The sequence below is a fragment of the Bufo bufo genome, chromosome 1 (assembly GCF_905171765.1).
Source record: "Bufo bufo chromosome 1, aBufBuf1.1, whole genome shotgun sequence".
Taxonomy (NCBI): Eukaryota; Metazoa; Chordata; class Amphibia; order Anura; family Bufonidae; genus Bufo; species Bufo bufo.
Window position 1 is genome coordinate 5,348,063 of NC_053389.1, and position 15,836 is coordinate 5,363,898.

Genomic DNA, 15,836 nt, shown 5'->3' on the forward strand with positions numbered 1-15,836 from the left:
GCCCTGAGTGCTCCTTCCTATAAACTATAATCAGTAAGGCTGCATATGGCGGCACAGTCTGCAGCACAGATGTGGCGGTGTTTCAGGCTGACGAGGGGTATCGGGGCCGAGCAGATCGCGGGGTTCTGTAAAACATCTCTGTCCTATTTTCATTTCACTCTTAACATCTGACGTAAATACCACTTGACACCCAGAACACGAGCTTCGCAGATGGCGCCGCTCCACTAACTGCTGGGAAACGAGCGGCGGTTTTTATCTAAAATAAATGGAACAAATTCCTCCAAAAATTAGGTTAAAGGAAAAGTAAACGTCAAGGTGCAAATATTGTAAGAGCAGAACGATGGAGGAATCACTGATGGTGCTGGGGAGATCCCGTCCCAGTGTCTTCTTGATTCCGGCGAGGAGACGGCACAGCTGACGGCTCCCAACCATCCAGATGTCCAGGACAACGATGCAACCTCGGAGACTTCTCCTACACTTGGCTTGGATTCTCTGGGCATTATTAAAGGGCGCACACAAACCAAGCAAATGCTTGGGGCCCTGGCAGCCAAGGAGCCCCCTGCTGGACATACGTGGTTGGCTGAAAAAAGCAAGGGGGGGGACACACATATCCTCCTGTTCAGCTGCATAGGGGCCTATCCCTTTAATGGACTATCCCTTTAAATATAGGTCCGCCATGGTCTGAAAGGGGAGTTCCACCTCCCAGCAGAACAATATACCCTCCAGGGCCTGCTCTCCGGGGGGTGTTCTGAATGGGGAGGCCTCATGACCGTGCACGTGTTGTCAGGGCATAGTGACCCCACTACAGACCCCTCGTAGGAGCCGCTCGGGTGGTCTCCAGAATGACCAGCATGTAATACCCTGCAGGGCTCGGCCTCTGCCGCCCGGGGGCTGGTTGGCACAGCAGCTCATTCCTTTAACTTTGGAATTTTTTTTATTTGGTTCCTAACATTTTAAAGGAAAATTTGTAAGACAACATGACATTCAAAATTCTGCCCGAGGCTTCTCTGCGACAGATCCCAACATGACAGGGCTGAAATCTACCCACTAGCAGAGTGCCAGCACGCCGCGTGCTGCCAACGAGCGCCTGGCAGGAACTCAAAAGGCCCCTGTGGGAAATATCAGGGAAGGAAGACTGGAGTCTTACAGGATGGGCTCGAAAAGACAAAACTCCGCTCCTCGTCTTAGGACCTGACTACCAGCACAGAACACGTCCTGGGGGCCACACTGAGGAGGTCCACCTAAAAGCCGGGTCATTCATGGGTTCATTCAGTCCACTGATCATTATGGACCTGTATTGGGTCGTGTAGAAGAACCACGAGTTTCCTGGTAACATCTGCATTGTGTATTATCTCTGTACTGTGACATCACTGTGTATATTATCTCTGTACTGTGACATCACTGTGTGTATTATCTCTGTACTGTGACATCACTGTGTGTATTATCTCTGTACTGTGACATCACTGTGTTTATTATCTCTGTACTGTGACATCACTGTGTGTATTATCTCTGTACTGTGACATCACTGTGTATTATCTCTGTACTGTGACATCACTGTGTGTATTATCTCTGTACTGTGACATCACTGTGTGTATTATCTCTGTACTGTGACATCACTGTGTGTATTATCTCTGTCCTGTGACATCACTGTGTATTATCTCTGTACTGTGACATCACTGTGTGTATTATCTCTGTACTGTGACATCACTGTGTGTATTATCTCTGTACTGTGACATCACTGTGTGTATTATCTCTGTACTGTGACATCACTGTGTGTATTATCTCTGTACTGTGACATCACTGTGTATTATCTCTGTACTGTGACATCACTGTGTGTATTATCTCTGTACTGTGACATCACTGTGTGTATTATCTCTGTACTGTGACATCACTGTGTGTATTATCTCTGTACTGTGACATCACTGTGTGTATTATCTCTGTACTGTGACATCACTGTGTGTATTATCTCTGTACTGTGACATCACTGTGTGTATTATCTCTGTACTGTGACATCACTGTGTATTATCCCTGTACTGTGACATCACTGTGTGTATTATCTCTGTACTGTGACATCACTGTGTGTATTATCTCTGTACTGTGACATCACTGTGTTTATTATCTCTGTACTGTGACATCACTGTGTATTATCCCTGTACTGTGACATCACTGTGTGTATTATCTCTGTACTGTGACATCACTGTGTGTATTATCTCTGTACTGTGACATCACTGTGTGTATTATCTCTGTACTGTGACATCACTGTGTTTATTATCTCTGTACTGTGACATCACTGTGTGTATTATCTCTGTACTGTGACATCACTGTGTGTATTATCTCTGTACTGTGACATCACTGTGTGTATTATCTCTGTACTGTGACATCACTGTGTGTATTATCTCTGTACTGTGACATCACTGTGTGTATTATCTCTGTACTGTGACAGCACTGTGTGTATTATCTCTGTACTGTGACATCACTGTGTATATTATCTCTGTACTGTGACATCACTGTGTTTATTATCCCTGTACTGTGACATCACTGTGTTTATTATCTCTGTACTGTGACATCACTGTGTATTATCTCTGTACTGTGACATCACTGTGTGTATTATCCTGTACTGTGACATCACCGTGTGTATTATCCCTGTACTGTGACATCACTGTGTGTATTATCCCTGTACTGTGACATCACTGTGTGTATTATCTCTGTACTGTGACATCACTGTGTGTATTATCCTGTACTGTGACATCACCGTGTGTATTATCCTGTACTGTGACATCACCGTGTGTATTATCCCTGTACTGTGACATCACCGTGTGTATTATCCCTGTACTGTGACATCACTGTGTGTATTATCTCTGTACTGTGACATCACTGTGTGTATTATCTCTGTACTGTGACAGCACTGTGTGTATTATCTCTGTACTGTGACATCACTGTGTATATTATCTCTGTACTGTGACATCACTGTGTGTATTATCCCTGTACTGTGACATCACTGTGTGTATTATCTCTGTACTGTGACATCACTGTGTATTATCTCTGTACTGTGACATCACTGTGTATATTATCTCTGTACTGTGACATCACTGTGTGTATTATCCCTGTACTGTGACATCACTGTGTGTATTATCTCTGTACTGTGACGTCACCATGTACATTATTCATGTAAATTAGGGACATTAAGCTTTCCATGCTCTGGTGGTCCTGCTGGAGTGGGACCTGATTCCAGGTTTTCTGCGGGGCCCAGATGATTACGGTCTGACCACAGACGTTTATTGGACCCTCTATATATGACAGCCGCTTTAGACCACGAGGCGTTAACCCGGCATCTGTCTGCGTCCTGTGGGCGTACACGGGGTTAGCAGCCGCTGCCGCGCTTTGTTCTCTACGGCTTTCGGATTTACTCAGTGTCCATAAAGAGGATGAACAAACACTTGCGCTGTCAGCTGAGATTATTCCGACCGCGCTTTACATAAGTCAGCGTTTCATCGCTTTGGAGGTTATGAGGGTAAGAAAATAAGACATGTTCAACGAATTTCACAGAATCCATTTCAGCCGCTACGTCGTAAAAAAAAACAAATACAATCACACTTGAAGAAATATGAAAAGCCGCGCGGAGAAGACGGGGAAAACTAATTAGGATTTTCCGCTTTTATTCCGGGCATTAAGGGACGGATTCAGGACCACTGTGTCCTCACAGCACCGCAGATATGGGCCCTCATATATATTCTGTCCGCCGTGTGCGAGGACCTGTCTGTTCCGAGCTGCATACCGCGAGGCACAGAAATCCTCGTATGTAGCAGCCATAATAATATTTAAAGGGCATCTGTCGCCATGAACCTGGACATTACCTGCGGGATGCAGGAGGAGTAGTCCACATAAGGTGACTATTTTTTGTTTTCCTATTGCCCCCTGTTTCTCGCAGTCAGCGCTCAATGCTGTGGTGAACTACACAGTCCAGGCAGTGTATTCAGTGCAGCTCTGAGCGCTGACAGCAGGACTATGTACAACTGCTGACAGATTCCCAGAGCATTATACAGCACCAATATATAATAATAATAATAATAATAATAATATGAAATGCAGTGCCCAATAATACCGTCATAGTGTCCAAATAATACAGCCATACTGTGCAAAAATAATAATACAATACAGTCCACAAACAGTGCCGCCATTACAGTACCAAAATGATACTACCATAAGGGCCCCAAATAATATCAACACGCAGCCATACCGTGCCAAATAATATATATATAATACCGTAATAAAAACGATGCGGCCATACTAGTAATACTCATAACAGCGCACTTATCAGGTCTGAGATGGCAGGTAACAGACGAGCAGAGGGCAGGGAAGGAGGGCACCCGACCACTAGGGAGAGGGAGGAGTGGTGGCCCCTAGCTCACCGAGCACTGGCACTTGGCTGCGGCATTTTCAGGGCCCTTCACACCGGTGCTGCCCCCTCAATGTGCCTTTGGACCCCGGGGCTGACCCTGACGGGCAGCATGTCGGGGCCCATGCACGGGGTAATACACATGGAGCACTGCTTCCCGGAAAGCTTCTGTGGAGTCCGGGAGATTTTCCAACTCTTCCAGGCGTTCCAGGAGAGCTGACAATACAGTGTGCCGCATAGCGCCCTCATAACACACCGCCTAACGGCCAGGCTGACACAGCTGACAGCCCGCAGGTTCGGGGTCTCCCAACCAGGCTTCAGAAGTAGCAGTGGTGGCCGTCAGGTGGAGGAGACCTCTGGGTGCTTTTCTCATGTGACCTCCACGGGGTTATCTAAATGTTCTCGTCATCTTGTCTCTACAGCTCCTGTGTAGAACATGTATCTCCATGGTAACAGACAACAAACCCTGTGTAGTCAGATCCTGCCATCATATCCCCTTCTAACCATCTTCTGCTTCTGACAACCCCACCAAATGTACTGCCCCAGCAGAACCAGATACCACAGTGCAGCACAATATACCGCCCCAGCAGAACCAAATACCACAGTGCAGCACAATATACTGCCCCAGCAGAACCAGATAGCACAGTGCAGCACAATATACCGCCCCAGTAGAGCCAAATACCACAGTGCAGCACAATATACTGCCCCAGCAGAACCAGATACCACAGTGCAGCACAATTTACTTCCCCAGCAGAACCAGATACCACAGTGCAGCACTATATACCGCCCCAGCAGAACCAGATACCACAGTGCAGCACAATATACCGCCCCAGCAGAACCAGATACCACAGTGCAGCACAATATACCGCCCCAGCAGAACCAGATACCACAGTGCAGCACAATATTCTGCCCCAGCAGAACCAGATACCACAGTGCAGCACAATATACTGCCCCAGCAGAACCAGATACCACAGTGCAGCACAATATTCTGCCCCAGCAGAACCAGATACCACAGTGCAGCACAATATACTGCCCCAGCAGAACCAGATACCACAGTGCAGCACAATATACTGCCCCAGCAGAACCAGATACCACAGTGCAGCACAATATACCGCCCCAGCAGAACCAGATACCACAGTGCAGCACAATATACCGCCCCAGCAGAACCAGATACCACAGTGCAGCACAATATACCGCCCCAGCAGAACCAGATACCACAGTGCAGCACAATATTCTGCCCCAGCAGAACCAGATACCACAGTGCAGCACAATATACTGCCCCAGCAGAACCAGATACCACAGTGCAGCACAATATACTGCCCCAGCAGAACCAGATACCACAGTGCAGCACAATATACCGCCCCAGCAGAACCAGATACCACAGTGCAGCACAATATACCGCCCCAGCAGAACCAGATACCACAGTGCAGCACAATATACCGCCCCAGCAGAACCAGATACCACAGTGCAGCACAATATTCTGCCCCAGCAGAACCAGATACCACAGTGCAGCACAATATACTGCCCCAGCAGAACTAGATACCACAGTGCAGCACAATATACTGCCCCAGCAGAACCAGATACCACAGTGCAGCACAATATACCGCCCCAGCAGAACCAGATACCACAGTGCAGCACAATATACTGCCCCAGCAGAACCAGATACCACAGTGCAGCACAATATACCGCCCCAGTAGAGCCAAATACCACAGTGCAGCACAATATACCGCCCCAGCAGAACCAGATACCACAGTGCAGCACAATATACCGCCCCAGCAGAACCAGATACCACAGTGCAGCACAATATACTGCCCCAGCAGAACCAGATACCACAGTGCAGCACAATATACTGCCCCAGCAGAACCAGATACCACAGTGCAGCACAATATACCGCCCCAGCAGAACCAGATACCACAGTGCAGCACAATATACTGCCCCAGCAGAACCAGATACCACAGTGCAGCACAATATACCGCCCCAGTAGAGCCAAATACCACAGTGCAGCACAATATACCGCCCCAGCAGAACCAGATACCACAGTGCAGCACAATATACCGCCCCAGCAGAACCAGATACCACAGTGCAGCACAATATACCGCCCCAGCAGAACCAGATACCACAGTGCAGCACAATATACTGCCCCAGCAGAACCAGATACCACAGTGCAGCACAATATACTGCCCCAGCAGAACCAGATACCACAGTGCAGCACAATATTCTGCCCCAGCAGAACCAGATACCACAGTGCAGCACAATATACTGCCCCAGCAGAACCAGATACCACAGTGCAGCACAATATACTGCCCCAGCAGAACCAGATACCACAGTGCAGCACAATATACCGCCCCAGCAGAACCAGATACCACAGTGCAGCACAATATACCGCCCCAGCAGAACCAGATACCACAGTGCAGCACAATATACCGCCCCAGCAGAACCAGATACCACAGTGCAGCACAATATACCGCCCCAGCAGAACCAGATACCACAGTGCAGCACAATATACCGCCCCAGCAGAGCCAGATACCACAGTGCAGCACAATATACCGCCCCAGCAGAACCAGATACCACAGTGCAGCACAATATACCGCCCCAGCAGAACCAGATACCACAGTGCAGCACAATATACTGCCCCAGCAGAACCAGATACCACAGTGCAGCACAATATACCGCCCCAGCAGAACCAGATACCACAGTGCAGCACAATATACCGCCCCAGCAGAACCAGATACCACAGTGCAGCACAATATACTGCCCCAGCAGAACCAGATACCACAGTGCAGCACAATATACCGCCCCAGCAGAACCAGATACCACAGTGCAGCACAATATACTGCCCCAGCAGAACCAGATACCACAGTGCAGCACAATATACCGCCCCAGCAGAGCCAAATACCACAGTGCAGCACAATATACCGCCCCAGCAGAGCCAAATACCACATTGCAGCACAATATACCGCCCCAGCAGAACCAGATACCACAGTGCAGCACAATATACTGCCCCAGCAGAACCAGATACCACAGTGCAGCACAATATACCGCCCCAGCAGAACCAGATACCACAGTGCAGCACAATATACCGCCCCAGCAGAACCAGATACCACAGTGCAGCACAATATACCGCCCCAGCAGAGCCAGATACCACAGTGCAGCACAATATACTGCCCCAGCAGAACCAGATACCACAGTGCAGCACAATATACCGCCCCATCAGAACCAGATACCACAGTGCAGCACAATATACTGCCCCAGCAGAACCAGATACCACAGTGCAGCACAATATACCGCCCCAGCAGAACCAGATACCACAGTGCAGCACAATATACCGCCCCAGCAGAACCAGATACCACAGTGCAGCACAATATACTGCCCCAGCAGAACCAGATACCACAGTGCAGCACAATATACTGCCCCAGCAGAACCAGATACCACAGTGCAGCACAATATACTGCCCCAGCAGAACCAGATACCACAGTGCAGCACAATATACTGCCCCAGCAGAACCAGATATCACAGTGCAGCACAATATACTGCCCCAGCAGAACCAGATACCACAGTGCAGCACAATATACCGCCCCAGCAGAACCAGATACCACAGTGCAGCACAATATACTGCCCCAGCAGAACCAGATACCACAGTGCAGCACAATATACTGCCCCAGCAGAACCAGATACCACAGTGCAGCACAATATACTGCCCCAGCAGAACCAGATACCACAGTGCAGCACAATATACTGCCCCAGCAGAACCAGATACCACAGTGCAGCACAATATACTGCCCCAGCAGAACCAGATACCACAGTGCAGCACAATATACTGCCCCAGCAGAACCAGATACCACAGTGCAGCACAATTTACTTCCCCAGCAGAACCAGATACCACAGTGCAGCACTATATACCGCCCCAGCAGAACCAGATACCACAGTGCAGCACAATATACCGCCCCAACAGAACCAGACACCACAGTACAGCACAATATACCGCCCCAGCAGAACCAGACACCACAGTGCAGCACAATATACCGCCCCCGCAGAACCAGATACCACAGTGCAACACAATATACCGCCCCAGCAGAACCAGATACCACAGTGCAGCACAATATACTGCCCCAGCAGAACCAGATACCACAGGGCAGCACAATATACTGCCCCAGCAGAACCAGATACCACAGTGCAGCACAATATACTGCCCCAGCAGAACCAGATACCACAGTGCAGCACAATATACTGCCCCAGCAGAACCAGATACCACAGGGCAGCACAATATACTGCCCCAGCAGAACCAGATACCACAGTGCAGCACAATATACCGCCCCAGCAGAACCAGATACCACAGTGCAGCACAATATACTGCCCCAGCAGAACCAGATACCACAGTGCAGCACAATATACCGCCCCAGCAGAACCAGATACCACAGTGCAGCACAATATACTGCTCCAGCAGAACCAGATACCACAGTGCAGCACAATATACTGCCCCAGCAGAACCAGATACCACAGTGCAGCACAATATACCGCCCCAGCAGAATCAAATACCACAGTGCAGCACAATATACCGCCCCAGCAGAACCAGATACCACAGTGCAGCACAATATACTGCCCCAGCAGAACCAGATACCACAGTGCAGCACAATATACTGCCCCAGCAGAACCAGATACCACAGTGCAGCACAATATACCGCCCCAGCAGAACCAGATACCACAGTGCAGCACAATATACTGCCCCAGCAGAACCAGATACCACAGTGCAGCACAGTATACTGCCCCAGCAGAACCAGATACCACAGTGCAGCACAATATACTGCCCCAGCAGAACCAGATACCACAGTGCAGCACAATATACCGCCCCAGCAGAACCAGATGCCACAGTACAGCACAATATACCACCCCAGCAGAACCAGATGCCACAGTACAGCACAATATACCGCCCCAGCAGAACCAGATACCACAGTGCAGCACAATATACCGCCCCAGCAGAACCAGATACCACAGTGCAGCACAATATGCTGCGACCACAATATATAAGTGTATTATCATTCTGAGGAGCTCAGTTCAGCACGTTGTGGTGGTGTTTTCTGGGCATTGTTATGGGTACTAGTATTTCTAGTATGGTCGCATAGTGTAGTACTGACAGGCATTATTATGGTATATTGTACTATCTGGGCACTGTATGTCTTCTCACAGGGTGTCACTTCGAGGGTCCTTCAGCAGACGGTCTAGATGGAGCTCAACTCTTTTATTTATAATCCAGTATAACAAAAATATCTCAGGGAACGGCCTCAACACATCTCTCCAATCAGGAGATCATCACACATGGTCCCAGGATCTGGCCTCAACCCAGATCCTGACCCTTCCAGTACACACAGCAACTATGACTATCACACCCAACTTCTTCACTTTGTATTCTCATCATTCCCTAGCTCTTAGGCAGGTAGGGGGTGTAAACAACTACCAGACCCCACCATACAGCATCTCATGAAGGGTCCATGATCAGAAGGTGAGGAAGTCCACGTGCACATAACCGCCCCACCACCACCACATTCCGAGGAGATCTGTCTCCGGACAGTCTACAAAATGTGTATTCAGTGAAGCCCCCAGCAGCACCCCAACATCTCACACCTCCTCTGAATGTTTGTAGGAGACCACAGCAATGCATGGTGACAATGGCGATGGGGGGTCAGACAGACGCAGGGAATCCAGTATGGAGATATAGTTACCATGACAGCACATTATGAGGAGACATAAGCTGAATATGAGGCCCCGTAACAATAACGGTATTATTTGGGAAGTGTATGGTGGTATTTGGGCACTGTACGGCAGCATATTATTTTAGCAGTGTATAGTGTTATTATCTGACACTGTATGGCCACTGGCCAGGTGCAGGACTAGCCGACACTCCTGGCATTAATGAATGCTTAGACCATCAGAATGCTTTGTACCCGGTCAGTGGCCATGAGAAGGGCTCAGGCGGCCCCCATTGCATCGGCACAGCCGGGAATGTTCCTGTGGAGTATGTGGCCAGTCCGCCCCTGGAAAACACATCACAAAGGAACATCTCCATGTACCTCCCGAATACCAGAACATTGCAAATGCCACCATCGGTTGACTTTATCAGGACTTTGACTGGTGGAAGTCTTCTACCTATGGCTCTCCAGCTGAGGGCATGCTGAGAGTTGTAGTTTTGCAAAATTGAAGCCACACATTTCAGACATCGGGGCTTCATCTTTCTGACAAACCATTGTGGCTGCCATTATGGCTCCTGCAAAATGTTTTTGGAGAGGCCAAAGCTTGTACAGAGCTTCCATGCATGACCATTTCTTCCTAGTTAAATTCACTGACCCCCTGAGCCCATCGGTACATAGGTGATGTATATGGGTTCCGACTTACACTCGGCCTTGGCACAGATGAGGCTGGTGGAAGGGTTGTGAAAGGACTTCAGGATGTGTGACACGGCCAGGCTTATGTCTTCATTACTCGGGTAAAGGCTGACGGATGCAAAACGTAGGTATTGTAGCTTGGGGGCTTCTTCTGGTCCCACCTTAATATGAGGAATCTGCAGGAAGAAAAATACAACGTAAAACATCACAATCATACAGCAATAGAACCAATACTAAGGATGAATCAACTGCGTCCAACATGAACACAACCTAGACGATCAGGTGCACTGCATGGCAGATGTGGGCCTTCATTACTCAGGAGACCAGTAGAGGTGGTAGGGTTCATGGAGAAGGTCTAGCAAACTGAGCAGATTCATCATTCGAAAATGGAGCACTGGGGGCTGACCATAGACATGTTAGGTCAGGAGTATGGACGATAGCTTGTCATAACATCGCTGACCATCTCAGTACAATGAGATCTCACCAAAAGACCAGCCCTTCGAGAAGAACAACCAGGATCTAGACAATGTTGGTCAGGCGTGGACTGACTTGTGTCCTATGTATACATATAAGATGACCACCTCTATAGACAACTGCAATGTTAGGCAGTGGGACACCCAGCAGCCATAAAGCACCCCCCCCGACAGAGCGCCACAGCTGGGTGTCCCCAATGCAGGTGCTGTGGTATGAGGCTCACCATGCAGTTGATGTGCCAAATAACAAGCAGCTCGAGAAAGGCCACCATGACAAGTCCACAGCTACAGTGTTTCTTAAACGGGTTGCCCATTAAGACAACTTCCACAGGATAGGGGATAAGTATCTGACCAGTGAGGGTCCGACCGCTGGGGCCCCTGCTGATCACAGAAACAGGGGTTGGGGCTCCCTGTTTGAATGCAGCTGCAAACACATACTCCATTCAGCTTTATGGGACTCCTGGAGTACAAGTAGTTGGCCATCTCTGGCAGACCCATAGAGCTGCCTGTCTGACCCTAGTGGTTGATCACTTATCCTGTGGATGGGGGATAAGTTGTCTTCATTCGACATGCCCTTTAAAGGGGTTGCCTAGGATTAAAAAAACATTGCTAATTTTTTCCCAGACCAGCGCCACCCCTGCCCACAGGTTTTATGTGGTACTGCACCTTCCTTTAAGTGAACTGGACCAGGCTGGAATACCATACACAACCCGTGGGCAAAGGTGGCCTTGTGCTTGGAAGAAAGCAGCCATATTTTTCTAATCTTGGACAACCCCTTTAAGGAGGATTCAAGCAGACAGCCATTTGTTTGCAGTGTGAGAGAAAACCCATGAGAACACAGAAACTTCATGCAGATATTGCTCTTGTTCGGATTCAAACCCAGCACCTTAGTGCTGCAAGGAAACGGTGCTGCCCATGAGATATGGCCCATGATCATGTAAGTGAGGGTCATACATGGTATGAGGTGGGGCGAGTCACTACATGTGGGTGTATCGTCTGGTGCTCATTTTCTGCTACTAGTCTCTTTAATACCATTTTGCTGCAGTTTTCGCAGCTCGGTGCTTCGCCCGCCCCAGATCTGTCTGCTGAGTAATTATCTGGTGTGCCTGGAGAGGCGGCGGTGTCCTTCCTGCAGGGTAGGGGCGCCGTGGTTTTTCTCCGCCGCTGTACAGGAAGCAATAATTACTTTTTAATAATCCTATTTACTTAATTAAGGTTCCGCCGTGTATCGCTTTGTTCCATATGTGTGATGTCTCCATGAAATGGTAGCGTCTGATCGTCAGAACATCAGGTCCCTTCTCCTCAGTATGTCTTCCAGAAACATTAACCCAGTGTAAGAAGGAGCAATCCACGTCCAGAGGGGATATTTGCCCCTTAAAGGGACCCAGACTTCATGTCCATCGATATTTTCAACTTACGGAACTAACGACAGAGAGCACCAGGGCACAAAGGCTCTTGGTCACTCTTAGGTCCATGGTCACTCCTTGATTACTCCTTGGTCACTACCAGGTCCATGGTCATTCCTTGGTCACTCTGGGTCGCTGTTGGTTCCTTAGTCACTCTTAGGTTTGTGGTCACTCCCAGGCCCATGGTCATTCCTTGGTCACTCTGGGTCGCTGTTGGTTCCTTAGTCACTCTTAGGTTTGTGGTCACTCCAAGGCCCATGGTCATTCCTTGGTCACTCTGGGTCACTGTTGGTTCCTTAGACACTCTTAGGTTTGTGGTCACTCCCAGGCCCATGGTCATTCCTTGGTCACTCTGGGTCACTGTTGGTTCCTTAGACACTCTTAGGTTTGTGGTTACTCCCAGGCCCATGGTCATTCCTTGGTCACTCTGGGTCGCTGTTGGTTCCTTAGTCACTCTTAGGTTTGTGGTTACTCCCAGGCCCATGGTCATTCCTTGGTCACTCTGGGTCGCTGTTGGTTCCTTAGTCACTCTTAGGTTTGTGTTTACTCCCAGGCCCATGGTCATTCCTTGGTCACTCTGGGTCACTGTTGGTTCCTTAGTCACTCTTAGGTTTGTGGTTACTCCCAGGCCCATGGTCACTCCTTGGTCACTCTGGGTCACTGTTGGTTCCTTAGTCACGCGCTTAGGTTTGTGGTTACTCCCAGGCCCATGGTCATTCCTTGGTCACTCTGGGTCGCTGTTGGTTCCTTAGTCACTCTTAGGTTTGTGGTCACTCCTAGTTCCTTGGTCAATCTTGAGTCCATGTTCACTCCATGGTCCTGGGTCATTCTTGAGTCAATGGTCACTCTTTGGTCCTTGGTCAATGTCAAAAATAGCTGAATAAAGGTTTTAAAAATATTTCCCTATTTCACATATAAAAAAGAACCAATCCATTATCCTAATATTTTACCCCCATGTCAATGCTATAAAAAATCCAATTGCCAGAATTATAGTTTTTTTGATCACTTCGTCTCCCAAACATGATTAAAGTGTCCCATGTGTCCCCAAAATGGTATAAATAATGACTACAGATTGCCCTGGAAAAAACAAGCCCCACAAAGCAACCATGTAAAAAATAAAAATAATTATGGATGTCAGAATATGGCGACACAAAGCAAACTTTTTTCTAAAAAAAAAATTCACTTTTAAAATTTTTTAAGGACAAACAGAACAAAAAACAGTCTAAATGTTGTGTTAACAGAATCGCACCGAATGCCAAATAAAGGTGACCCATCATTAATACCGCACAGCAAATGTCTTACAAACAAAACCCTAGAAACAACGAATTGCCAGATTTTTGACACAAAAATATTTTTAAAGTTATATAATGCAATAGAGGGAGCCAAAAAACAAAAACAAAACTTGTTCCTCATACGACAATGGTGATGGAAAAATAAAAGTGTTATGGTTTTTGAAAAGCAGAGAAATAAAAAAAGAAATGAGGAGGCGTCCGGAAAGGGTTAATCATCTGTACGCTGCATTTATAATACCTATATCTGGACTATTATATTCTCTGGAAAACCGCAGGGGCCTCTTTACCGCCGCCCCGTTCATCCCCTATGTAGTCCCGTTCTGTGGTGATTAGGACATGTGTATCTCCTCCATCGCTCAGCGACCATTTACTGCAGCCCGGTTCATCCCCGTGTGGTCCCAGTCCGTATTTCTGCCACCCCATTCATCCCACGTGTGGTCTGTGATGTTTAGGACATGTGTGTCTCCTCCATCGCTCAGTGCACATTTATCGCCGTCCCAAACATCCCCCGTGTAGTCCCGGTCTGTGATGTTTAGGACATATGTGTCTCCTCCATCGCTCAGCGCCCATTTACCGACGTCCCATTCATCCCCCATGTAGTTTCGGTCTGTGATGTTTAGGACATGTGTGTCTCCTCCATTGCTCAGCACCCATTTACCGACGTCCCGTTCATCCCTCGTGTGGTCCCAATCTTTGATGTTTAGGACATGTGTGTCTCCTCCATCGCTCAGCGCCCATTTACCGCCCCTCCGTTCATCCCCCATGTAGTCCCGGTCTGTGATGTTTAGGACATGTGTGTCTCCTCTATTGCTCAGCACCCATTTACGGACGTCCCATTCATCCCTCGTGTGGTCGCGGTCTATGATCTTTAGGACATATGTGTCTCCTCCATCGCTCAGTGCACATTTATTGCCGTCCCAAACATCCCCCCTGTAGTTCCGGTCTGTGATGTTTAGGACATGTGTGTCTCCTCCATTGCTCAGCACCCATTTACCGACGTCCCGTTCATCCCTCGTGTGGTCCCAATCTTTGATGTTTAGGACATGTGTGTCTCCTCCATCGCTCAGTGCACATTTATCGCCGTCCCAAACATCCCCCCTGTAGTTCTGTTCTGTGATGTTTAGGACATGTGTGTCTCCTCCATCGCTCAGCGCCCATTTACCGCCGCCCCGTTCATCCCCCATGTAGTCCCAATCTTTGATGTTTAGGACATGTGTGTCTCCTCCATTGCTCAGTGCACATTTATCGCCGTCCCAAACATCCCCCCTGTAGTTCCGGTCTGTGATGTTTAGGACATGTGTGTCTCTTCTATTGCTCAGCGCCCATTTACCGCCGCTCCGTTCATCCCCCATGTGGTCGCGGTCTATGATCTTTAGGACATGTGTGTCTCTTCCATTGCTCAGTGCCCATTTACCGACGTCCCGTTCATCCCTCGTGTGGTCCCAATCTTTGATGTTTAGGACATGTGTGTCTCCTCCATCGCTCAGTGCCCATTTACCGCCGCTCCGTTCATCCCCCCTGTAGTTCTGTTCTGTGATGTTTAGGACATGTGTGTCTCCTCCATCGCTCAGTGCACATTTATCGCCGTCCCAAACATCCCCCCTGTAGTTCCGGTCTGTGATGTTTAGGACATATGTGTCTCCTCCATCGCTCAGCGCCCATTTACCGCCGCCCCGTTCATCCCTCGTGTGGTCCCAATCTTTGATGTTTAGTACATGTGTGTCTCCTCCATTGCTCAGTGCACATTTATCGCCGTCCCAAACATCCCCCCTGTAGTGCCGGTCTGTGATGTTTAGGACATGTGTGTCTCCTCCATTGCTCAGTGCCCATTTACCGCCGCTCCGTTCATCCCCCATGTAGTTCTGTTCTGTGATGTTTAGGACATGTGTGTC

The 15,836-nt window shown here is 48.6% G+C and overlaps 1 protein-coding gene across 1 annotated transcript in view; it reads right to left on the reverse strand.

Annotated features, from left to right (window-relative positions):
* The window catches only part of GRIK5 (glutamate ionotropic receptor kainate type subunit 5), a 162,781-nt gene that overhangs the window by 103,635 nt on the left and 43,310 nt on the right, over positions 1–15,836 (reverse strand). The window contains exon 5 of the mRNA XM_040415679.1: positions 10,784–10,949. Coding sequence (XP_040271613.1) covers positions 10,784–10,949 — 166 coding nt within the window. The remainder of the gene's footprint in view (positions 1–10,783; positions 10,950–15,836) is intronic.